Source organism: Ictalurus furcatus, chromosome 5 (assembly GCF_023375685.1).
Source record: "Ictalurus furcatus strain D&B chromosome 5, Billie_1.0, whole genome shotgun sequence".
Lineage (NCBI taxonomy): Eukaryota > Metazoa > Chordata > Actinopteri > Siluriformes > Ictaluridae > Ictalurus > Ictalurus furcatus.
Genome location: NC_071259.1, coordinates 21,253,903 through 21,281,583, shown reverse-complemented (window position 1 = coordinate 21,281,583; position 27,681 = coordinate 21,253,903). Strand labels below are relative to the sequence as shown.

Below are 27,681 nucleotides of genomic sequence, written 5' to 3'. Positions count from 1 at the left end.
TTTTGTGTCTTATTAACGTCAGGAGAGGAAAAAAAGAGAGGCTGGTGGGGTTGGGCGACTGTTTATAGCTGCTATAACACAAGTGATAACAGGAAATAACTTGTTTTGTGGACGCTTCACAACATTAAACCTAACTGTAGCCGAACATATGCTTTGAGGTGTTGTCCTTTAATTGATTAAAAAAATAATAATAATTGCAATTGTAGAAAAATTGCTGCGGGAGAAGAGTAATTAAACACTTCGGGATATAGGCTACTGTTATTGGAAAAGAATTAACTTCGAGATGATTATTTTCCTACCGCAGCAAATCCCTACGCGCGTTAGACGTCCGTTAGATTGGTTGAAGCGCCTCACAGGCTGAACAGACTCATGCGCAGTGTCCTAAATGCTTGTTTTTTTTTTTAAAAAAAAAAACCTGTATATCCCCTTGAGGAACTGAAGGTTCACAAGGGCTTCGCGCTTTCTTGACGTCACCAGAGTGCACACTTTTTTTTAGAGGACGCAGGGCTTTAGACACTATTTGGTACACTGCCTCAACTGTTCCTAGCAGCAGCGTTTTCGCTTATGGTGTGAGCTAATGGAAAGCCACGCCCATCCCACGCGCTTCCTCTGCGTGCAGGTGCTTGGGTGCTTTGCCTTGAAGCCCCGCCCACAGCTGATGCTGCCTCTCGCGAGCCGGACACTCAAACGCAATAATCAGTGATCAACCATTTGAGACGCAAAATCAATTTGTGGATAAATAGATCCAGCGGGGTGTATAGATATTTCAAGGACACTTATTTTTGTCTTTCTACCTCGCTTTTTGTGTGTGTGTGTGTACGCGCTCTCGCTTATGTCCCTCGAAGTGGTACAGCATTAGGCTTTAGAGGACATCACGGAAGGTTACAGTATCCGACTCGAACAAGCTGTGAGATAGGCGCGAGCGATTAAACCTTAGAAAGCGCTAACAGGTTTTTTTTTTTTTTTTAAGCGTCATTTATTAGACTATCATGACGGATTCCGTCGTGGACGCGAAGTCGGAGGTTAAGCAGGCCAGTAAAGAATTTAAGGAGAGTGAGAATGTGGCGGAGAAGTACTCTGCGTTGACTGTGTGTAAGAAGAGCGAGGCGAGCGCAGGCGAGCTGCCCGCCGCATTCACTGCGGTCAGCACACACAAGAGCCTCAAGAAGGTAAGAGATGCTTCACCTCAAGCTGTTATTCCATAAACACTGCGTGTATTCACTCACAACACGGGGAGATGGCCGCAAGGATCAGGGAAGATTCTCTGAAAAAGCAGCTAAACCCGGAACATTCACGTTAATCCTAGACAAGTTACCTACAGTCACTGCAACTCAGCTACTCTAGTGCTTATTTATTTATTTAAGTCACATTGATTGAATGCTACCATCAAGGTTTAGTCCTAATAATCACAGCAGAAGTGTAAACCAGCAAACATTTCATCTTACAATATCAGGTTTGTTGAATGGGATAGATTTGAGTTTAAATGACAGCACTTTTTTTTGTTTACATTACTGCCAAGTGAGTATCATTTAGCAATATGAGTTTTTTTTTTTTAAATTTATGTGTATATTTACATACGTGTATATGTCATACAATTCATGGAATTGTTTCATGTTATTCCAGTTTGATTCCTTATTAAAGATGCCTTACCCAAAATACCTTCCCAAGAAGTGATTGCGGAAATAATGCTCCTTTACTCCATAGACTGTGGGATTGTGATGCAAATCATCTGGCTGGGTTTACCAGCGAGGGCACTGGTGTCTGTGCACTTCTAGCCTATTAGGACGTTTCCTTTTTCTTTTCTTTTTTTAAACACCTGTACACTTACAGGTATAGTCTGAAAAACAAGTTGGGGGAAAAAATCACAAAAAAATGACTTCCTTAAAGTGAAAAGTCTGGTTAAGAAATTGAACTGTAATATATAAGTTAGTAGACTAAAGTGGTTAACATGTAAAGCGTTAGTAATGGCTTATGAAATTTCTGTTTACTGCGTTCACTGGTCTGATAATAAACTCCCTGTGTAACCTGTAGGAGACTTTGTAGATATAGAATGTAAATATTAGATGTTTCCACTGTATGATTGATTGAGGAGTATCACAGCTGTATGTGTGTGTGTGTGTGTGTGTGTGTGTGTGTGTGTTTGTAAAATCTCAAAAAATTAGAATATTGTGGAAAAGTTCCATAATTTAATTCAAAAAGTGGAACTTTCATATATTATAGATTCATTACACATAAAGTGAAATATTTCAAGCCTTTTTGTTTTAATCTTGATGATTACGGCTTACAGCTCATCAATCAGCTCAGAAACCAATAATCCAATATTATTAGAATATTTCAAAATATTAGAATAAAGAATTTATAGTACAGAAATGTCGACCTGAGAAGAGCTCTAATCAGATAATTAACTCAAAACACCTGCAGTGTTTCCTGAGCCTTTAATCCCTCAGTCTGGTTCAGTACACAACCACAATCATGAGGAAGATGAAAGTAAATTTTGCATTTCATTTGGAAATCAAGGTCCCAGAGTCTGGAGGAAGAGTGGAGAGGCAAAGAATTCAAGTTGCTTGAAGTCCAGTGTGAAGTTTCCACAGTCAGTGACGATTTGGGCTGCCATGTCATCTGCTGGTGTTGGTCCACTGTGTTTTCTCAAGTCGAGAGTCAATGCAGCATCTACTAGGAGATTTTAGAGCACATCATACTTCCATCTGCTGACAAGCTTTATGGAGATGCTGATTTCCTTTTCCAGCAGGACTTGCACCTGCCCACAGTGCCAAAACTACTAGTAACTGGTTTGCTGACCATGGTATTACTGAGCTTGATTGGCCAGCCAACTCCCCTAACCCGGTATTGTCAAGAGGAAATTGAGAGACACCAGACCCAACAATACAGACGAGCTGAAGGCCACTGTCAAAGCAACCTGGGCTTCCATAACACCTCAGCAGTGCCACAGTCTGATTGCCTCCATGCCACGCCACACTGATGCAGTAATTTCTGCAAAAGGAGCCCTGACCAAGTATTGAGTGCATAAATTAACATACTTTTCAGAAGGTCAAAATTTCTGTATTATAAAGTCTTTATTCTGATATTTTGAGATACTGTATTTTTGATTTCCATGAGCTGTAAGCCGTAATCATCAAGATTAAAACAAAAAAGGCTTGAAATATTTCACTTTATTTGTAATGAATTTAGAATATATGAAAGTTCCACATTTTGAATTAAATTACGGGAAAAAAATTAACTTTTCCACGATATTCAAATTTTTTGAGGTGTGTGTGTATAACATTAAAAAAAAAAATTGTGGCTGAATGAGCACAAATCCACAGCCACGGTCAAATCTAGTGGAAACCCTTCCCAGAAGAATAGAGGTTATTATAACTGCAAACAGTGGACCAAATCTGGAATATGATGTTCAAAAAGCACATATGGGTATGATGTCCACAAACCTTTGGCCATACAGTGTATTTTTCTTTATAAAAGTGTATATTGATAGATAGATACATGCATGCATATGTGTATATATATATATATGTACATACATACATTCATACAGTCCTCTCTGAACTATTGGAACAGCAAGGCCAATTCAGTTGTTTTTGCTGTAGACTGAAGACATTTGGGTTTGAGATCAAAAGATGAATATGAGAAGAGAGTTTATAATTTCAGCTTTTATATCCTGGTATTTATATGTAGACGTGTGAAACGACATAGAACATTGCACATTTTGTATCAGACCACCCAATTTTAGGCAAGCAAAAATATTGGAGCATGTGTTTCTTGTTACCCAGGTGTGTCCTGTTAGATTGCTTGTTTAAGCGATAAATAGTTCTGAACATCTACTCTTGGTTTTAGCCTACAGTTTCACTTGTGAAGACTGCATTTGTTGTTAAAAAGGATAAGCCAACATGTAGATCAGAGAGCTGTCTACGGGAGAAAAGCAAGCCATTTTGAAGCTGAGAAACTAGGGGAAAATCAATCATAGGAATTGCACAAACATTGGGCATAGCAATACAACAATTTGTAATGTCCTCAAAAAGAAAGAAAACACTGATGTACTGAGCAACAGATACCAAATGGGTCGGCCAAGGAAAACAACAGATGATGACAGGAACATTGTGAGAGGTGTGAAGAAACACCCAAAAACAACAGTCCATGACATCACCAACAACATCCACAGGGTGGGACTGAAGGTATCACAAAGCCCAGTTCAGAGAAGACTTTGAGAGCAGATGTATAGAAGCCATACACAAGATGCAAGAGGCTCACTAATCTTTATTGATGATGTAACTCATGATGGTAGCAGTAGAATGAATTCAGAAGTTTACAGGAACATTGTGTCTGCCAATTTACAGAGAAATGCATCCAAATGAATTGAGAGGAACTTCAGCATGCATCAAGACAATGATCCAAAACACACTGGCAACACAACAAAGGATTAATCAGGGGGGACAAGTGGAAGATTTTAGACTGGCCAAGTCAATCACCAGACCTAAACCCAGTTGAGCATGCATGGGAGAAACCCACTGAAACAAACATCAACTGAAAGAGGCTGCAGTAAAAGCCTGGAAAAGAAATCCTAAACTCTCGTCCTATATCATCTTTTGATCTCAACCTTTAGTCTTTAGTGTATAGCACAAAAAATGAAATGGCCTTGCTGTTCCAATAGTTTCAAAAGGGACCGTTCATACACACAGTAGAAAAATTATTACCCTGCAGACATCTAATGATTCTTATTACAGTGTGCAAATTTATGCAACAAGTCCCCAGAAGGTTGTGTGTGTACTGTATGTGTGTTCACAAGCATCCGTGTGTCTGCGTGGGCAAATCAGCTCCACGTTTCAGCCCACTTGCTTCTCAGCTGATTATACAACAGATCCAACAGCAGATTCCTGCTGCTCTTCAACATTACGTTCAGTGCCACATGCTTGTAGACTGAGTGGATTTATGTAAATTGAATTAAAGATGTTACCAACATGTACTTGTGACCGTTTATTACAAATAATGGCTCTGCAATAATGAAGGAATAAATCATTACTTTTGCAAAGCACTTCTACTAGACACCCAAATCCCCTTTAGTCCTGCCTAAACCACTACCTTCTGAATTACCTTTGAATTGTAATGGTGAATTTGGGGCTTGACTTTTGCCTTTGTAATGTTTTTGCATATTCATTGTGTGTTCGTATTTAAAATAGAACTAAATAACTACCATGTCATATACTGTAGAAGAGCCAAGTTTTTTCATTTCCATCCCTCTGAATAACCAGCACTAATTTACAACAGGTCTATCAAATAACATTGAATCCAAGACTCCCTAAACCTTCAGGCAAAAATCTTCTCCAGTCACTATTCTGAAAATTACAGGGGCCTAAACAAAACATGCACTGTTTCCTTTGCAAGCATTAGGGCTATTCTCTTTCATTACAGGAATTGTGGGAGATCATTTCTGTCTCAGTATAAGCAGTATTGTTGTGATTTGGATGAGTTGAACTTCAACAAGGGTGCAGTTTTGGTAACACACACACACACACACACACACACACACACACACACACACATTGAGAGTGCAGAATTGGACTGAGAAATATGACACACGGATTCTCAGGCTGGAGTTGGAATGAAGCCACAGTCCAGCTCTACCTACTGAGATCTCATCGCTGACCTTGTTTTCTCCTTCTCCTCACTGTTTTATTTTTTTTTCTCAGTTCAGATATTCAGATATTTTTACTGACACCAAAAACTGTGTCTTGTACAACTAGACCTACTCATCTTCGAGATATTAGATTTGATTTAACTTGTCCATTTCTTCCAAAGCTAATATGTAATGTTTTCTAGTATTATTGAGTGTATTATTTGATAACAATAAAACACATTTCCTCCAAAATATTTTAACAGTAAATAAACGTCTTTTTTTAGTCTGTGGACTAGATATGGGAAGCAATGAATCTGTATTGAATAGACCCATTATGTTTGGGGCATTAGTTTTCCAACTTGCAAGCTTTCTTTGAAATCTGAGGTTTCCTGAGCCATTACTGTTCTTTTACATGATATGTAGTCATTTGAGATGGTTTAGAGTCAGTCTCTTGCATTAATTCATGGAATGCCAGAACTGCTGAACACAGATGAGAAGTCAAATATTGTGCAGGTGTAATAGGAAGGATGTAGATGGCATATTTAACAGGGACAGTCCAGTTATTATGGTTGTTCTAGACATAGTTGGAAACACTAGTTGGCAAGCAGAGTGAAAGACAATCCATATTCATAAATCTGAAAACAAAAATAGTGATCAGCAGAAAGGCTCAGGGACAGCTTCAGATACTGAGGTAAGCTAATACGTCGGCATAGAACTTGGGGCTGAAAAAGTCCCACGGAGGTTAGAACAAGTCTGGCAGACGTTCAGATACTGAAATAAATATGTGTAATTCTCTGTGGGCATGGTAGTTGGAGCACCAAGAGTCGCAGGTTAAATTGGGGCCAAAAAACAAGGTCAGTGAAGCAAGCCAGTGGCTCAGGGAATTCACATGCCAGCAAATCAACGAAGCAGGCCTGTGGGTTAACGCATCTCGCACTCTTGTTAGTTGGGATCTACCAACACTGCTGAAGGGGATAAAATCAGTTTTATGCCATGGAAATCATGGCATGAGGAGCAGAAGCTGGCAGAAGAGGGACCACCTCGAGTTCGGCCTACAACCAGCCAAACTATCTATATCTGAGCTGTAAAGATGGAATCAGTCACCAAAGAGAGTGTTACCCAACTCCAAAGAGCCATTTGTGGGTTCCTCACTCTCTCAACATACCTTTCCTATTAGTGACTGTAGCTATTGAGTAATTCATAGTAGTTACTGAATAATATGTTTTAAGATGAATAACTGAATAATAAGTTTGCAAGGACAGGAAACAATGACCAAATAGGAAAAGTGCAAACCCAAAAGGGACCGATGGGATACAAAGTGTAGGAAGCCAACACTGTTAGTATTAAGGTGGATGGAAGGTTTCTATTTTTTCTTTTTTCTTTTTTCGTTTTTTTTTCCTTCCCCACAAAAATACCACTGAAATGTATAACTTTTGAATTACAATCGTAATATAATGTCTTAGAACAAGTGTAATTTACAATTAGTGCTAGAATAAATATTTTTATTGTTATAAATATTTTATTCTACAGTGTACATAAGCTCTTAAGCCCTGCGGTTGACTGGGGTGACATCTGGGGTGAATTCTCCTGCTTTGTGTCCAGTGTCTCCAGGATTGTCTCCAGCTCTAACCAGGATAAAATATTTACTGAAGATGAATGAATGATAAACCTCCACTCACACATTAACCGCTTTATTCTGGTCAGGGTCGCAATGGTTCTGAAAATGATCCTGGTAATACTGGGTGTAAGGCGAGAGATTTCACCTTGTATGCGACGCCATTGACACCTAGAGGCAATTTCGCATTTGCCAAACTGCCTACCTGCATGTTTTTATACAGTGGGAGGAAACTGGAGAACCCACAGGAAACCCACTAAAATGCTACACACTGTACGTACACCACCCATGCAATATATGCATATACTTGTATGCACTGAGATTAAATACAGGGGATACAGGGCAATACAGGGACTCCCTAGCACCAGGGTGAACTAAGCAGCAGAATTGTGCAAAGCATTGCTAATTACTTAAGATTCTAAACCATTTTAAGTCAAGTCAAGTGGCTTTTATTGTCATTTCAACCATATACAGCTGGTACACAGTGAAGCGAAACAACGTTCCTCCAGTATCGTGGTGCTACATAAACCAACACACTAACCACATGAGACGACACAGAACTAAATAAGACCTGCACATTAGTGCATGTGCAAACAACACAAGCCCGTACAGTAGCTGCTAAACAGGACAATGGGCACAGTAAGTGACAGTGAAGCGCTGACCAGTACGCAGATCTAGTGAGAACGTGTCAGATATAGCACATAGTGCAAAAAGATTTTTTGTGCTCTCAATTTTCTGATTTGCTTATGACCTTTCTTAGCTGTTTGCATTGTCTGTTTCGTTTAGTTTGTTTGACTTTTGTTTACTGTATGTCCACCTTGACTATTTTAGCTCATGTCTGTTCACTGATTGCTTGATCTATTGCCTGCCTATGGTTTTGAGAATTGCCTAGCGCATTTGGTTTGTTTGCCTTGCTTGTTTTTAATGAGCCGAGCCTGTCTGAATCTGTCTGATTGCCATTCATGTCAGTTTAATTCCGTTGCCTTTTGCTTAGATGGATTTTAAGAAGCAGCAGAGCCTGAAAGCCTGAGGGAAGATGTGCGTATAGTCTCTGAGGTTTTAATGCCCCTGATGCTGTATCACCTTTTGCAGTCGGTGGCATAAAAAATTAAATGCCATGTAGGCCATGATGTGAATGGTCTATGCAAATAACTAGATTAGTCTGATTTATTAGAAGTTGTTTTTTCTACCTTCACTTGTACAGAACCTACACAACATGTTTTTGGTTGCCACATGAAGATTTGTGTATTTCGTAATTATGTCACTTGTTTTTGTATATTTTGTAAACTGTTATGGTGTCCTACACTGAATGTCCAAGGCATAGGATTATGCGAAATAGCTGAAGGCCAGGACAGTATCAGGTATTAACAGGGTCACTGTAACTAGTGACATTGGCTCTCTGCTAGCTGTCTGTCTTTACACCATGCAGCCTGGAAATTGAAATGAGACCACAGTGAGTCTGGCCTGATTTTTTAAGAAATCGTGGTGTGTGTGTGTGTGTGTGTGTGTGTGTGTGTGTGTGTGTGTGTGTCGATGTGTGCATGTGTGACCCAAATAAAATGCTTTGTAAGCAGCAAGGTTTATTTGCTCCCGATTCCTTTTTTATTAGCTGCTTGGCAGGAGAGCCTCGAGGTTTAATATATCTAAGGCAGTCAATTGCCACAAACTGACATACCCAGAATTTGCATAGTGGAAGTGGACCAGAGTAAAACCACAGTGGGTGATTGTGAGATTGTGTTTTTGTTTGTGTGGGGGGTGCTGGGGTGGCAGGTGATTCACGAGTGGTATATACTTACCCCTCACTTCCCACAGATACTTTTTTGCAACGAGGATCATTGCCCATCCTAAGGAACCTCCCCTTGTGGGATTGTTGTATTTATATACAATGGTAACACTATACAAGTGTCAGTACAGGGATTAAACCTAGTGGCAGGGAACATGGATGACTCTGACCATACACAGGTATGTGGTGTTATTTCTACAAAAAGCAAAGATATTTCTAGTCATTTAGGAATGAGGCATTTAGAGGGTCGTAATTAAGTATTAGGCACTCTGATCCCATTACTTGATTAGACTTTGAATAAGGCAGGGCTCATCGAATCAGCTGAGCCTAATTAGATTTTCAGTTTCCTTAAAATGAGATTTTCCTCTTCAGCTGAGTTTTACAGTTCCTCAATCAGGATGATTTGAGGCAGATTTTAATTAACGCTCAGTAATAGTGCATTTGTCACAGGCCTCAAACTTGTCAAACGGCAATATTGTCATAAGCTGCTGTTTTATGCTAAACTTTAATAATGAAGCTTAACAGAATTCCCTAAATCAACAACATTTTAATTTGATTTCGTTGATGTGTGGTTTTTAAAATAATAAATGAAATAAAAAAAGAGCACTGGAACATCAGACCTCTACCTGAAGGGATCGATTTTATTATTTTTTTTAATTAGGAAATATTAAGCTGCATGTTGTGTCAATTTTGCATGTCAAGTTCTGCAGTTTTGACTCACATCACCTTTTAGTTTTCTCTTGTTTTTAGACTAAAGCCTTAATCATACATGGAATTCAGATATTTCCACGTTACTGGAAGTTTACAGTTACAGGGATTTTAGTCTATTTTCATTTCTTCCTCCTCCCTACTCTGTAAAAATCTAAGAAAGGGAAGCCAAACGTTTACCTCTATTTAGTCATGTCTCCTAGATTTACATCTCTCAGAATGATTCAGAAGGCTTTAATTTCAACCCCTTGTCCGCACATTTCTTTGAATCGGACCGGTCACCACAGTCTTATGTGGGACTCTCTACAATTTGTTTTTAGTAGAGATACCACATTAGATTAGATAAGGACTGCTCATTTAGGAAAACCACACATATCCATATCTAGTTTCAGCAAGTCATGTTGAGGTCAGAGAACTCTAACATGAAGTGTTATATGAAATACTGAAAGGGTTGTGTTAATGCTGGTTACTGTAAATGTGGCAAGGTGATATGTGGTTAATGTCATAACTTCCCTTTGATTTCTTTTTTTTTCTTTCATGATCAACATTATGGACACATGCCCGTGATCTCAAGACATAATGTCTCACTCTCAAGTGGTAGCTGCTTGTACATTTATCCTTGTTGTAATCTAGGCCATCAGCTAAAGCCTTTCTTTCTCTTATCTCATCTATTTTTTATCTGTATTTTATTAAGCAAGCATTCATTTATGACTCCATAACAGCTTGGACATTCAGTCATTCATCCGATCATGTATTACTTCTTTGTCAGTAACCACTTTATCCTGGTCAGGGTTACAGTAGCATTGTAGTAGTAGAACTCAGCAAAACTCAGCAGATGTGTAAATCAGCAGAGAGAGTAACCCGAGCTCAGGATCGAACCTAGGACCCTGATCAACTTCCTATTAGACATGTGTCTAACATTGTTCTAGTTCACTTTTTAACCTGGTAAGAAATAGATTCCCTCGTTCCCTGATAGATTTTGGTGTATAAAATCTATTTCTATAAAATGAACTGAGTGACAAAAAGCATTACGTTTACAGAGTACATATAGCGAAATGGCTAACAAAGCAAAGAAAATAAGTGTGGAAAATGTGTCGGATGTCACAGCATCTCTGGATATATTTCTGCAAGATCCAGTTCCTTTTGATTGTGTGAGACTAGGTAATGACCACTAATGACTTAATATATAAATAAACGTAAACGAATAAAACTTTTATGATTATAACTAAACAAGGTGGTTTTTCTTCTACTTTATGCACTGAGATTTTTCACAGTAGTATTGTCACTTTCTTGTGCAGCTTGGATACCAGTGAATGTTCAAAACTCAACAGTGGACTTTATGATCCCCATCCACATGTAGAGAAGGAATTCAGGAGCTACTAGTCTTTTATTCTTAATCATTATGAAACCTGAGTTAATTCCAAAATCATGGACCATGCCAAATGTATACCATGTGTTGGTATACACTTGTATGTTTGCAGTAGGCTTGCATGGTTAGATCAGAAGGCTTTTAGTTCTGCTTTTTGGTCTGGTTCCTAAGGCCGTAGGTCCTTTAGCTAAGACATTTGTATCAGATGTGACCTCCCATTCAGCCTGTTGAACACCATCCTCAAGAGTGGAAGAACCATTAACCACTGAACAAGGTTAAATCAGGATTCTAAACTGGAGTCTATTTGTATTCTGTTTCCAGGATTGTCATACTCCATACACTCATGGTCATCAGGTGTCATTATCAAGGAATTGGAAACAGTTGCTTTTTAAGTGCTGGTGCTAGGTTCCCCATCTGCTTGCAGTTACTTGTGAAACTCCGTTCATCTGCATGAGGACATTTCACAACTAGCTTTTCACAGATCTTTACTCAGCCCACTGTTCTTGAGTCAATTACATTTGAGACCAATTCGCATGTTTGAGTTGGGGTGGGTAGTTCATAGACAGGTATACTTATGCATGCACCCTTCTTTGCTGAAGAGGTATGGACTCAAGGGCTTTCTGCACCTTTATCAGGCTCCTGCTTTTTCTCAAGGGTGATGGCAAAACTTTTCATGTTTGGTGGCAATTGCGAATAAACATATTACTTAAACTTTAATTGCCTTTTATCCGCTTAGTATCCCCGTTGCTTTAAGCTGCCACTTGCTTTAGATGCAGTCATTCTGAATCATCAGCTTCCTGGAGCTTTTGGATTGGGTAGAGTGATGCGTAGTGTGTTTGCATAGCTCTGCCTTCTGAGTGTCCCGGAGAGATGAATCAATTTTGTTTCAGTTGTGGACATGACTTAGTCAGGAGCATCGCATCTCTTATCTTAGCATCTCAAACATCTGCTTTAGCTGTTGTGTTAATTCTGTTGTTTCTATCTATATAGACATCTGTTCACTTCTCTTTCATATTGCAAGAGTTCCTCAATTTGAGCTTGCTTTTTCTTATTTTGAAGTTTCATGTCCTCTTCTAACATTGCTAATAATGTCTGACTTTTGCTTGCTAGAGCTGTAGATGAAGCATTTTTGTTCACTATGTCCAGTTGCTCTCTGACTTTGGCTATAGAATTCAAAGCAAAATCTCACAAGAATTCTCATAGCAGTAAGAAACCTGCAAAAAAGCAGAGCTTAACTCTTGGATTGATTGATTGTGATTGCAATTTCACATGGAGTGAGTAACACGCAAAAATTTGTTAAAACACAAACCAAAGCAACAGCAGATACCAGCAACTAGCAGTGACACCAGTTATATTCAGATAGATGTACCAAAATGCTATCTTAAATTATAGCAGCAATTGCGTTGGTTGGGTTTTGGATCTCATTTCTTTGGACCTGAGATCTTGAATCATCTTTGGTTGCTTGAAAATGTTCTTCAGTTTAGTCTTGTCCTTGGTTGGCTTGCCAATTGTTAGATTTTGGTGTATAAAGTCTACTTCTATATAAATAAACTGACTGACAAAGGGGCACATGGGTACCAGTAGCCCAGTGAAGTATAAACATCTATAGCAAAACATCTAGCAAAGCAAAGCAGCAAGAAATAACCCAGGCACATATTTATACTAGATGGATCTATATGCATCAGTTCTAACACATAGCATACACTTTCAAACAATTATAGGAACTGAAGCGACTGGCTCAAGCAACCCTATAATACCCATATTTAGCACTTTTGCCTCATAACAGTACGCATTAAATTATGAGTCATTACAGTACATGGAATAGGTGGCAGGATTTAAGGGTGATGTCTTCCCCACTGTATACTAAACTATACCTAGTAGTTCATTTAGCTGCTGGCAATGAATAACTCTAGCTGTGGTACTTTCTGAATAATGACCCTTTTGTCACTTGTTAATAGGATCATTTGACCACTGATTAACTCTACATTGCTTTTTGACCCTGCAGCAGATTCAGTTTGCCAATCAAGAGGATAAACAGGAGTTCAGCAAGTTCCCCACTAAGACGGGCCGCCGCTCACTGTCCCGCTCCATCTCCCAGTCCTCCACTGACAGCTACAGCTCTGGTCTAAACACAGTCTCATCCCTTACTACAAAATGACTGCCACTGAATTAAATAGAACAGTGTTTCCCAATCCAGAGTCCATACACTGTGTATAATTTGCTCTATCCAAGCACAGTTATACCCGATTAAGAGCAGTGGTAGTTCTGTTTATGTGTAGTGATGAAAGATGACATCAAAACCCAGAACTAGAGAGAACCACAGTTGGGGCCTTATTGCTCCAAGGGCACCTTTAATGCTTACCCTGTGCTCTGATTTGAGTTTCCATCCAGTTTCTATCCAGTTGGCACCTGCTTATCTGTAGTGTTATTTGTTTCTTTCCAAGTTGAGATCTTTAGAAAGACCTGATCAAAATAAAGGTATGTTTGATTAAATGAATTACTTTGTTCAGGTGGGGTTTTTTTTTTTTTTTTTTTTTTACCTCCAAAGCCTGGATAGAGCAAAATCATGGACAGTTAAGGTCTCCATGACAACTGGATTGAGAACAGTGACATAGCTATGTAAAATATAAACGTACAGTACTGTGCAAAAGTCTTAGGCACCCTATTTTTAATTTTTTTTGTACAAACTTTTTTTCAGATTTTTATTTTATTACTTCTACATTATCGAGTCAATACAAAAAAACAACAACCCATTTTAGATTTCAAAACCTTAGATTTCCAGCACAAAATGAAATGTTATATAAAATGTTTGTATGTCAGTAAAGAAAGCAGCATATTATGTAAGAAACCACTTTTGAGACCAAAAAAACTATAAGGAAGGCTGCTGTGTTTTGCTGCAAAAATTAGAAGCAAGCCAAAGTCTCCAGAAGAACTGTTGCTGATTCTGCAAGATGCTCCGTAAAACGTACCAGTTAATTTCCTTATAAAACTGTACAAACTACCCGAGTCTACTCCATTTTTTTTTTAAATCAATGGGTCATCACACCAAATATTGAGTTTGTTTAATTCATTACTGTTAAATGTGTCTGTATTAATAAAAAATACTATTATTAATATAGAGCAGTAAATTTCATTATTTCTGAAGGCACCTTTGCTCTACAGCATTTCTTTGCATGTGCCTAAGACTTTTTTCACAGTAACTTAAATCTTTATGCTTGGATTATATATGTAAGATATTTTTCAAGCATCAGTGAAGTTGTTTTGAATGTTAATGAATGTTAAAGCATTCACTGGTAGACTATGGCTTAATTAGAAAATAAGTAATTTCAGAGACTAACAACAATACATTTGCTAAAAGGGTTTAATAGAATTTCATATATATACTGTATGAATTGGGTATTAAAAATCCTTACAAAGCTGATGCTTGAACTTATCTCTGATAGTCTTTACATGTTAACATCTATCTATCGAAAAAAATATGCTGCTAGGACTACTCACTAGGACATTCTGTTCCTGTGTGCTGATCCCATAGCTGCCTCGTACACAGACAGCTCAGACGATGAGACATCTCCTCGAGAGAAGCCTCAGGTCAACTCCAAAGGTAGCAGTGACTTCTGTGTCAAGAACATTAAACAGGCCGAGTTTGGCCGAAGGGAGATCGAGATTGCAGAACAAGGTGAGACTGTCTCTTGTATCCCACTTAGTCCTAAAGGTCCTTTAAAAAGTTCACTGCATACGCAACACACATACTGTAGTGTTTAGAGCACGATGTTGTAACTGTATTCATATTTTCATTGTTAATAGCTTCTGAATAGGTACTAATCAGTGTTTAATTTCTTAAATTGTAAGTATAAATTGTTGTCATTGTCTGATTATAATACTTAAAGGTGGATATTAATGTCATTTTTCACTTCTGTTTCTGCACTATACATAGCATCAGTGCTAATACCACAGTAATTGTGAGGAAAAATACAGTTTGGTTTTGAAAAAGCTGAGAAATTTGTATTGTTCTTCTAATTATAGTGCAGAAAGTGCTCTCCAGTGACCTACCAGGACTGGTTAACAGCTGCTCATGGCAGCAGTATTCAGCTGTGGTTATTGTTTAGCTCGCTGTCTCCATACATATGTTTAGAACATGCATTTCTCTTATGAAAGCTTCAATAAGAAACACTTTTAAGTACATTGTACACTTCAAAGCTTTATTTAATGCAAAAATCCCATTTTAGCCATTAACCTTCATTGTCCAGGACATTATTTAGTGCGTGACTTGCAGTCTGATCCTCTGGTTCATCATTAAACCCACTGGTCTGTCTCATTTTCCTCAGATATGTCTGCTCTCATCTCATTGAGAAAGAGGGCTCAAGGAGAAAAGCCTCTTGCTGGGGCCAAAGTGGTCGGCTGCACTCACATCACCGCACAGACTGCAGTATGTTCCAGTTTGCTACTAGTACCCACTTTCCATTTAATACTCTTCTTCATTCAAAAATTGAAAAGAGCTAGTTTATTTGCAGTGTTGAGGAAGCTACTTTGCAACTTTTCACAGTGCAAACTACTAATGCTTTAAACTGGCTTTACACTGTGATTTTCAACATGATTTTCCTGTCAAAAAGAGACAAAAATCACATCTTGTAAAATAATTATTTGGTTCTATGTGCATCAGCAACTGATTTAGTGCCATTGTGACCAAAGTGTGACTGAGTGCTGCTACAACGCTTTCCGACAAAATGTGCTAATGGACGGAAAAATGTCCTTATTCCCTCAAGCTATGTTTTCAGCGCAAGCCTGGCTCAAGCTGATTGATGACATAAGCAGATGTAGTCATTTTCTTTAATCACAGGTCTACCATGATTGCATAATCTGACATGGAGAACACGTTATCGTATGGTTTGTTATAGAATTCAACCAAGTTTTATTGGGCTCACCTCATACTGCGTGTCAGGTAATAATCCTAAAATTGTGAAAATTCCACAGTCTTAAGCCAGATTTAAAGTACCTAAGCTGCTACTAAACTACCATTTTGATGAAGTAGCTATACAACATGCTGCTGTGATATTTTCCTTTAATTCTGCAGCTAATTTATTGCGCAAAATAAAATGTACATGCTTTGCACAAGGTACCCCATAACAAAGAGAGTTTGTTTTCTATTTTTAAACCACTTTTAGTAAGTAGCAGCTAACATCAATTAACAGTCATCAAAAACAGTTTTGAGATACATCTAGCTGGCTAGTTTTGCTGATATACAATGAAAAAAGTAGCTTGTTATTAGAAAAGTGGCATACTTTTGAAGCTAGTAGCATCACTACTCCCAGCTACACTGTTTATTTCATTAGACCCCAGTTTACAGGCATGGATATATGGATGGACATGTGTTTCCTAATCCTAATGAGCTTTTTTGTTAGTATCCTTTGTAAAATCTTTCCTGTGATTTGTTCAGGTCCTGATTGAGACGTTGGTGGCTCTGGGTGCTCAGTGTCGTTGGGCTGCATGTAACATCTACTCAACTCAGAATGAGGTGGCTGCTGCCTTGGCAGAAATAGGTAAGGCTAACTTTATACTGCAGAACCAACAGTACAGAATTTTGTGCTTTCCTTGATTTCAGCTAACCATCAAGCCCTGCAGAGTTGACTTGCATGCACTAGAGCAAAGTAAACATTCAACTCTACAGTGCTTTGGCCCGACTTCAGCAGAGTTTGAGCACCACTGCACTAAAGCCTTTAAGTCTACTATGCCCATACATACATTTAAGCATCTATGGAATGCATGTGATATCCTGAGCTATGTGGATTGGTACTTAGAGTTGTTTTTTTTTGTTGTTTTTTTTAAACATACAGTATGTGTGCTTTATAATAATCAAGTTGTTGTGTAGCTAGATTTATATGTATGAGTAAGCCTGTTTAAATAGTGTGCCTTCTTTTAATAGGAGTGGCTGTTTTTGCCTGGAAAGGAGAGTCTGAGGATGATTTCTGGTGGTGCATTGATCGCTGTGTCAACACAGAAGGCTGGCAGGCAAACATGGTACACAGTTCTCTTGCATTGACCTGTCAGAAAATTTCATCTTAATGTGCTGAATGCTTTATATTGAGCTTCAAAGACGTCAAGGACGTAGGAGTTGATAACTTTCTTGATATTATTCAGAGTCCGTTGATGGCACCCAGTGATAGGGATAGTTTTTTTTGATCTTCCAACATGGAATGCTGTCGTTTGACTGATTGCATGATTGGTGTTGTTCTGACAGATCTTGGATGATGGTGGTGACCTCACACACTGGGTATATAAAAAGTACCCCAGTGTGTTTAAGAAGATACAAGGAATTGTGGAGGAGAGCGTCACTGGAGTTCATAGGTGAACAGTTGCTCAATGGCAAAATGTGTGGCAGCCTGGGAAAACTCTTCACATTGTAAAGTTTGACATTTACAGAACTATACATTATATCGTTTTCTGAACTGAAGTATGATCCTCTTTTCCATGTCTCTCAATCATAAGTTGCGGTAATATATTAATTATTATTTGATTTGGTCCATTTATGTTTTCAGACTCTACCAACTTTCTAAAGCCGGAAAACTGTGTGTCCCTGCCATGAACGTCAATGACTCTGTCACCAAGCAGAAGTTTGACAACCTTTACTGCTGCAGGGAGTCCATCTTGGATGGGTGAGGCTTTTGGATGCTAATATGCTGGTTTTACCTAATGCTAAATTTACCAGTATCTGGTACCAGTACCAGTATTTGTAGTGTTGACTAAATTCCCACAAATTAAGGCAAATTAAATTCCTTAGATAGTGATCTCAAAGTATTAGTAGTCAGAGACCACTTTATCTGTAAATAAAATTCTATGAACCCCCTCATTACAGATTTATTTGATGAAATATTCAAATATTAGGCTCATTATTCAAATGTATACAGTAATATTCTAGCTATTTATTGGAGCCACAGAGCTGTTTGTTTCTGAACTTTACTCTGACAGAACATATGATATCCAAGTGACCTCTTAAATAAGCTTGTGATTTCTACCACTATAACACAATTAAAAAAAAAAAAAAAATCATGCATCCCTTGACTATGCTTCATGGCCCCAGGGGAGTCCCCAGACCCCAATTTGTGAACCACGGCACTATATTATTACCCACAGTACCCCCCAAATCCAATGTGAAACCAATGCATACTATTTCTACACTAAGTGCCTCAAAGCGTAATGGTTTATTTCAGCTCAAAATGTACATTGTTGGGTTTTGTTTAACATCCACTGAAGCCAAATGTCGCTTTTAATACAGGTTGTTAGATAATTTGTAACGTTCAAATTGTTTATCTAACTGGGGTCATGCAGATTATGTGTTTCCAAAGTACTCACTGGTCAGTGTTGTCAGAAATCAGTCTGATGCCTCCTTTACTGCTGCCTCCTATACGGTGATCTATATACAGTATAAACGTCTTATATAGTAACTACTAAATTGTTACTTTATAAATTGACTTTGTGCACAGCATCAGTGTGTCATTACTTCTTTAACTGTCACACTGCTGTGTCTCTGCACTGACCGTTATCTGTCTTTTCTCCATTTTCAGTCTTAAGAGAACCACAGATGTGATGTTTGGAGGGAAGCAGGTAGTGGTTTGTGGCTATGGAGAGGTGAGTCAACACCAGCTCATGTTAAGAGGGGTCGCAAAAGCACTTCCTGTCTTGAACCTTGTATACAGTATCTGAATGTCACATTTGCAGTGTATGAGTATACAATATTTTTTGTATGTAGGTGGGCAAAGGTTGCTGCTCTGCTCTGAAAGCTTTGGGAGCCATTGTGTGTGTAACAGAGATCGACCCGATCTGCGCTCTCCAGGCCTGGTGAGATACACACAATGTTTTTTTTTTGTCTTCTTTTTTTTTTCCTTTGACAATTAGGATGATTATCAATTCTATGTTGGCTTAATCAACTCCTGCATAAAGTACATGCAAATGAACAGTTTATCATATATAGTAAAAAAAAACAATGTTTACCTGTCAATTGTGGTATAAAAATGGGAACCAGGAACAAAAGGCTTTGCTTTCATCGCTCTCTTAGCAGCTGCAGTAGTGTTTAATTTGCATAAGGGAAGACTCTTAACAATGCAATAGGTACAATCATCTAGATTATAGGAGTGCATCATGGATATAAATATGAACTCATAACTTACAGGGAAGCCAAAGTGCTCTGATATACCAGAAGGTAAAGGTTTGGGGTAATCTTCTAGTTCCTGCATTTCTGCCGAACACAGCTGTTGCTGTTTTTCTTGAGCTACTATGGTAGTACACTAGCGTGCTAGTGTATTGGCTTGTTTCTTTAAAGCCTCGTCTACCAAATTGATACAAAATGCCATATTGTTACCTTCCTTTCCTGTTAAATGGCAGGTTTTTGTGATGTAAAAAATTAAACCAAACTAAATCGTGTAAGGTTTTTTTCACCTTTAATGATGTATAGCAACCAACAACATTCAAGTGAATAGCAAATAGAAAGGTTTTAGGAAAAAAAAAGAAAGTACATGGCACATTAGATGTATCATGGAACACCGGGAAAACCATCATCAACAAGTGCAAAAAATGGAGCACCACAGTGACATTACTAAGGACAGGATGTCCCCCCGAAACTGACGAAAGGACAAGTCAAAAACTTCTCAGGGAAGTGGCCATGAGACCTACGGCAACATTTAAAGAGCTGCAGGAATATCTGGCAAGTATTGGTCACTCGCTGCAGGTGACAACAATCTCTCATATTCTCCAAATGTTTGGTTTATAGGGTAGGGTGGCTAGAAGGAAGACCACTCACGCACTCTTTCACTCACTCACTTACTGACACAGAAATGGCATCTAAATTTTTCTAAAGCATCTAATCAAACCATGTGCAAAAATGTGTTACGTTCTGATGGGACCAAGGTAGATCCTCTGGGCATAATCCTTAAAGATATGTTTGGTGCATAAGCATATTGGGTTCATAACCAAAAGAACACCATACCCATAGTGAAGCATGGTGGTGGCAGATTGATGCTATGGGGCTGCCTTTCTTCTAAAACCTGCAGCCGTCTGTTTGACAGCTGAAGATAAATTTTCACTTTCCAGCTTGATAATGACCCAAAGCTCAAATTCAAGTCAACAAAGGAATCGGTTCAGAAGAAGAAGATGGAAGTTTTGGAATGGCCCCTCAGAGCCTAGATCAAAATCCTATTGAAGAGGGCTGTGCACAGGTGATCCCCTCACAATTTGAGAGACCTGGAGCATTTTGCAAGGAGTCAAATTAATTGACAGATCTAGATGAGTTATTAGCAAGTAAGTTGGTAGTTGTTTTTATTTTTCTTCTAAGACATTTCTATTTGTTTTTCACTGAATTTTGGTTGCTATATCACATTAAAGGTGGAAAAAGATCAGACATGATTTATCTTGGTTTCATTTTTTACATCAAAAAAACCTGCTATTTTAAGAGGAGTGTGTAGACTGTTTTATCCACTGAAGTTTATCACAAATAATAAAAAATGCAGATTATACCTGTCAAATGAAAAAATCTGAATTTTAATTACTAGCTTGTACATGATCTTGCCTGTTGCTAAATGTATTATTTTAACATATGTGCTATCTTGTATCTGTTAGATAAGACATAAAGGCAAATATCTATCTAACATGATGTTACTCTGCAGCATGGACGGCTTTAAGGTTGTCAAGCTGAATGAAGTTGTGCGTCAAATGGACATGGTGATCACATGCACAGGTAGTTAACAGCTTGTGTGTTTTTCCATGTTGTTCCGCTGCAACATCCAGTGCTGTCCTCTCTTGTGATTTGCACCTTTAATCAGAGCTCAATCATAGCACCCGATGTTGTTGTTTCCAGCCTTTTAAGAGTGCTTGCTGACTGCAGTGTTTGTTTGAACTGTCTAGGGAAAACTAGTGTTTGCACTCAGTGTCATGAGCTGTGAAAGGTGAAGACTGCCATTTGGACCGGGAGAGTATTTGCATCAAATGTATAGGCTGCATGAGAAAGGAAGCACTTTATATTCATAGCTCATATTCATTCAAGTGGAAGTGCTTCCATGTATCAGCTGTTCAGCAAATCTTAATCTTCATAATGTCCTCATTCACAACTCCATACATTTATATACTAATGACCTCTTTTAAGGGACCAATGTGATTTAAATAAAAATGTTGCTATTTGACAGATTTCCACTGATTTAGTCACCTTTCTGTTGACAGCTCCATGAAGTGCCATTTCTGCACCTAGTGGTCAAAAATGGGAACTGCAACAATGAAAAGTGCTAATAGATGCCCACTGGGGCATTAATTATGCTGCCCCATGCGCTGGGGGAGGAGCAGCAGACAGACAGCTAATGATAGGGTTGCCAGGGTTGCAGTTTTTAAGCCAGATTGGGCAAGTTTAAGAATACTCCTGACCACTGGGGTCTTGGCGATGAGAACAGCACCTTTTGTACTGAAAAACAAACTGCAAAACTGTGTGCTGGATGACTATATGCTGTTTACTACATATTATGGGGTTACTTTAAAAATACAGTAGATACTAGCCTATTACCTAAGTCAACTGTGATAGCCTCTCAACTTAATTTTGTTTGAGGCTAGCTTGTTCTTAATGCCGTCCTGCCGTCCTCAAAGTTATGGTCACAAGCCTCTGCTGCTAATATCTGCACATAAGGGATGTACAATATTGTTTCCTCAGTCAAGTTCATGAAGGGTGATTACATTCGTTTTTGCAGGGAATAAAAATGTGGTAACCCGAGAGCAGCTGGATCGTATGAAGAACGGCTGCATTGTGTGTAATATGGGTCACTCTAACACAGAGATTGATGTGGTGAGTTAAATAGAAGCCATTATATTGCATTACGCACCTATACTCTTCCGTATGTCTTTTTGTACATTTTTATACCGGATATAAAAGCAGACCCACCACATGCCATATTGTTGTTTGCCTGACTAATTCAGCAAGGCTATTCCTAAGTTAAGCCTGTTGTTCATAGTGTGTCGGTGAAATATGCATCAAGAGCTAAGCAAGTATGAGTATGTGGGACTAAAGGACTTTTAATTCAACAGTCTGAAAGCCTCTTATCTGGCTGCTTCTCTGGTCAATGTTATAATAAGATGTGTATGTGTGCTTGTGTGTAAATACTTCTACATCCACATTTTTGTTTTGGGCTTTAATGTGTTCTACATAAAGTATATAAAATGCAACCCCAATTCCGAAAAAGTTGGGACAGAATGGAAAATGCTAAAAAAAAAAACACACACAAAAAGAGTCATTAGAAAATCCAATTCACCCTGTACTATAATGAAAACACATTATTAACACATTATTTGGTGTTTTACTTTTTTTGAAAATATACACTCATTTCAAATCTGATGACTGCAACACACTCCAAAAAAGTTGGGACAGTCGACTGTGTAACAACACCTTTTCTTTTAATAACACTTATTAAGCATTTAGGCGCTGAAGACACCAGTTGGTTAAGTTTAGCAAGCGGAATTTCCCACATTCATCCATTGTGCATTTCTTCATGCTGCACAACTGTACAGGGCTTTCACTGCCTTATTTTGCGCTTCATAATGTGCCACACATTCTCAATTGGAGACAGGTCAGGACTGCAGGCAGGCCATGCTAGCACCCGCACTCTCTGCTTATGCAACCATACGTTTGTAATCTGGGCAGAATGTGGTTTGGCGTTGTCCTGCTCTGGATGGCAGCAAAATGTGTACATATCTTTCTGCATTAATGGTGCCCTCACAGATGTGCGAGTTACCCATGCCATGGGCACTGACACACCCCCATACCATGACAGACGCTGGCTTTTGGACCTGACACTGATAACAGCTTGGATTGTCCATTTCCTCTTTGGCCCAGATAACACGACGGCTGTTTTGTCCAAAAACTATTTGAAATGTTGATGTATGGGTTCTGCTTTGCACAGTAAAGATTTAACTTGCATCTGTGGATGCAGCAGCGAATTGTGTTGACTGACAAAGGTTTACCAAAGTATTCCCGAGCCCATGTCAAGATATCAATTACAGACTCATGACGGTTTTTAAAACAGTGCCAGAGGTTTGACCAGATTCCTTGAATCTTTTAATTATATTGTGCACTGTAGAAGGTGAAATGCCCAAAATCCTACCGCTTTGTCTTTGGGGATTGGGGATTTTGGTAGATTGCCGAGCTTCAACACATCCTTGCCTTTTTTTGAGGCTCCTTATATACTATGATTAGATGATTGCCTCACCTGTTTCACATCACCTTCTTATTTCAACTTGTCACATCGCTATTAGTCCTAAATTGTCCCTGTCCCGACTTTTTTGGAACATGTCGCATGCATCAATTTCAAAACAAATGTTTACCTTAAAAAAAAAAACAACTATGCAGTTGATTAGGTAAAACATCAAATACCTAGTCTTTATAAATTTTTTGTTTAAATACAAGTCAAAGTACATTTACAAATCACTCCTCTTTGTTTTTATTAGCATTTTCTATTCTGTCCCAACTTTTTCAGAATTGGGGTTGTACAATAGTTGCTAATGTGTGATTATTTGTGTGTTGGATGTGTTCTGCTGTGTTGTATGCTATTACATCTTAGTGGGAACCAAACTTCTGGGTACATTTGGCAGGTCTACATCAGGAGAACTGCTTTTGCTTTAAAAAAAAACAAAAACTAATTAAGAACTAAAAAAATTATTTCCTTTTTGTTACAGAGGTTAATGTTAGGGTTACATTTAGGTGTAGACATAGCATTAATTAGTTATGTGAATGGAAGGTCCTCACAAGGGTAGTAAGACAAATGTGTGTGTGTGTGTGTGTGTGTGTGTGTGTGTGTGTGTGTGTGTGTGCACACGCATGTTCTCTTTAGGCAAGTCTCAGGACCCCGGAGTTGACGTGGGAGAGAGTGCGCTCTCAGGTGGACCATGTGATCTGGCCTGATGGGAAAAGGGTCATCCTGCTGGCAGAAGTGCTTCATCATTTCTCTTTTATCTTTCAGTAATGTACCAGAAATGTCATGAAATGAAGGAAACGGCTCATTATATTCTGTTTTCAGGGGCGCCTTCTGAACTTGAGCTGCTCCACCGTGCCCTCATTTGTGCTTTCCATCACAGCCACGACACAGGTTTCATACAGACATTTTTTTTATTGAATTGTAGTAACAACATAAAAGCAATTAAAAGACCGACACAGCATTTTTATATATATGTGTGTTTTAGGCCCTCGCACTAATAGAGCTGTACAATGCACCAGAGGGCCGCTACAGACAGGATGTTTACCTGCTGCCCAAAAAGATGGGTAAAGCCAGCACTTCTGGGCAAGTTATATTAAAAAACATAAAAACTGTGAACAAATATGAAATTATGAAGTATGTGCCTGTGTGTGTTTCAGATGAATATGTGGCTAGTTTGCATTTGCCCAACTTTGACGCTCACCTTACGGAACTGTCAGATGAACAGGCCAAGTATATGGGCCTTAATAAGAATGGACCTTTTAAACCAAACTACTACAGGTAACAGCATTCATCTCAGCAATACTGTTAAGTACCACATACTTAGTGCTGTTTAGTTTTTTAGTATAATTACTAGTTTAAACATTTCATGGAAAGCAGTAAGAGAAAAACATGTATTTGTCTCCCTCTACTGTTTTTAAAAAGATGTTTAACATGCTTAACCATTAAGGATTCTTTTATGGCTAAGTAAGAAATGGTTTTTGTTATATTTTGTTTCATAGTAGTGTTTCACATTACCACTTTTGACTAGTGCCCTGGACTCAGTTTTGAATTTTTTGCAGGGAGAATTAATGTATACTTCTTTCTCAACTTTTATTGTCAAGTTCTATAATCAGACCAGAGATGTTACACATAATGAACATTATGTAAATACCATCTGTGAAAACTCTCTGGCTCTTGGCTGCAGTTTCTGGTCTGATGAGCAACCTTCAGATAAATAATTTGCATAGATGCATGTGCTTGGATGCAGCCAGCCACAATAGAGGATCTGCTATGGTTCATGTTTAGAAAAGTAAAGTAGCCGAATTACAGGCCCCCCCCCCCCCCATATGATTATCGTATAACGTACGTACTATATGTAGTACTCTGTTTAGTCCAGAACTGAAATACTGGGAGAGCATCCAGACTACAGCCTGTCAGTTGGCTACACCTGACCTATAACGTTTACAATTAGTCTTTAATCATATAAGAGGAAAAAGGTCAAATTTGGATAAATCATATACAGCACCAAAGTACAACAAGAGGAATAATAATAATAATAATGTGTTTACATTTTCAGATATTAGTTTCTATGAGCCACAAAGACCTTCATCAGGGATGAAGACACCTGCATTATTCAACGAGCCAAGAGATTTATTTTCTATTTACTGTCCATTTCTAGAAGAAGAACTTGATTTTAAGTGAATGTTCTTATAGTGTCCTTAAACACCAAATAATCGATTGTCATACATATAATCTATACCTATAATTATACTCTTCTAGCACTTAATTAGAAAACTTATTCTGTATGGATTTGTTATGTTTAAATCATATTATAAGAGGACCATATAATTTAAATTGTGGGTGGTGGTGAAGATTTTTGGGGAGCATGTTTTGGGAAATAATCCTATTTTTAACTTTATTGTCATTTCAGTGCTTTATGTGTTGTATGACTTCTCTTTATGCTAATGGAAAACCAAAAACAGTCCATACACTGAATTATGAACCCATTATTATCCCATAATTATGAACCATTTACCTGGAAAAAAATCTGGATCAAGTCATCTTTAGGTGTAGGATTTTTTATGTTTTTTTTTTTTTTTTAATATACTTGCTTTTAAAGCACTTCATCTAATGTATTTTAATATGCAAACAATTGACAGTCCCCCCCACCAGAATAATATTTTATAAAAACATTACATGAGAGTTCTGCAGAATGATTTCAGGCCTACTTTGTCTTTGCTATATATGCTGTGGTATGTATGTTACTCCCAAGGACTAGAGTGCTCAGATACTGTATATTAGTTATACACACTGGGAGTATCACTACAATATGTAGCCTGTATGACATTAATAAAGCTTCCTCCAACTTTTTAAATAATATTTGGTGGCCTTTGACAAACTTTTATTCCTTTTTTTCCTAATTATATTAGCTCAGTATGAGTTGTGTGTGTATATATACAGTTCCATGATATTCAAAATTTTTTGAGATGCATAAGTTCATTTTTTCCATAATTTAATTCAAAAAGTGGAACTTTCATATATTCTAGATTCAGTACATATAAAAGGAAATATTTCAAGCCTTTATTTTTGTTTTAATCTTGATGATTATGGCATACAGCTCATGCAAATCAAAAATCCAGTATCTCAAGATATTAGATTAAAGAATTTATAATACAGAAATGTCAACCTGTGAAGAGCTCTAATCAGATAATTAACTCAAAAACCTGCAAAGGTATTTAAAGAGCCTTTAATCTCTCAGTCCGGTTCAGTACACAACCACAATCATGGAGAAGATGAAAATAAATTTTGCATTTCATTTGGAAATCAGGGTCCCAGAGTCTGGAGGAAGAGTGGAGAGGCATAGAATCCAAGTTGCTTGAAGTCCAGTGTGAAGTTTCCACAGTCAGTGACGATTTGGGCTGCCATGTCATCTGCTGGTGTTGGTCCACTGTGTTTTCTCAAGTCGAGAGTCAATGCAGCATCTACCAGGAGATATTAGAGCACATCATACTTCCATCTGTTGACGAGCTTTATGGAGATGCTGATTTCCTTTTCCAGCAGGACTTGCACCTGCCCACAGTGCCAAAACTACTAGTAACTGGTTTGCTGACCATGGTATTACTGAGCTTGATTGGCCAGCCAACTCCCCTAACCCGGTATTGTCAAGAGGAAATTGAGAGACACCAGACCCAACAATACAGACGAGCTGAAGGCCACTGTCAAAGCAACCTGGGCTTCCATAACACCTCAGCAGTGCCACAGGCTGATTGCCTCCATGCCACGCTGCTGCATAAATTAACATTCTTTTCAGAAGGTCGACATTTCTGTATTATAAATTCTTTATTCTGATATTTTGAGAGACTGGATTTTATTTATTTCCATGAGCTGTAAGCTGTAATCATCAAGATTAAAACAAAAAAGGCTTGAAATATTTCACTTTATGTGTAATGAATCTAGAATATATGAAAGTTCAATTTTTGAATTAAATTACGGGAAAAAAATTTACTTTTCCATGATCTTCTAATTTTTTGAGATGCACCTGTAATAGTAATAATCAATTACTATTCGTCATAAGAGTCATAATCATTTAGGCTATATTCAGAAATCAGCCAAGCAAATAATTATTTTAATGTTGATTTTTAATTAAATAAAGTTTATGAAATTTTGCTAGCAGACATTTTGCAGTGTGCACACACATGCACTAATTAATATATAAAATTAACAAAACAATCTTAAACAATTATCACTGTGATTGAGTAGGCCTGCTATTTATCTACCAGTTCTTACATGTTAACATGTTTCTCATGTATTAAATAACATTCCCTGCCTTGTTTATCATTAAATGTTTGTTCTGTTCCAAATCTGAATCTGTCATTTCTGGTCTTG

The 27,681-nt window shown here is 38.1% G+C and overlaps 1 protein-coding gene across 3 annotated transcripts; it reads left to right on the top strand.

Moving 5' to 3' along the window:
• The first annotated feature begins 617 nt into the window (after positions 1-617).
• On the top strand, positions 618-27,681 carry ahcyl1 (adenosylhomocysteinase-like 1). 3 transcript variants are annotated; one of them, XM_053625172.1, is made up of 17 exons: positions 620-1,169; positions 13,107-13,224; positions 14,634-14,777; positions 15,427-15,527; positions 16,536-16,638; positions 17,022-17,116; positions 17,337-17,443; positions 17,635-17,751; positions 18,661-18,724; positions 18,846-18,934; positions 20,755-20,825; positions 21,820-21,914; positions 23,953-24,051; positions 24,139-24,207; positions 24,302-24,380; positions 24,474-24,594; positions 25,373-27,681. In XM_053625172.1, the coding sequence occupies exons 1-17, from the start codon at positions 990-992 to the stop codon at positions 25,377-25,379; spliced, it is 1,659 nt and encodes a 552-aa protein (XP_053481147.1). In that variant the 5' UTR covers positions 620-989; the 3' UTR covers positions 25,380-27,681. The 3 variants fall into 3 exon arrangements, with proteins under 3 accessions (XP_053481148.1, XP_053481147.1, XP_053481149.1); XM_053625174.1 differs by lacking the exon at positions 620-1,169 and adding an exon at positions 8,668-9,203; XM_053625173.1 differs by lacking the exon at positions 25,373-27,681 and having other exon boundaries at positions 618-1,169; positions 24,474-24,598.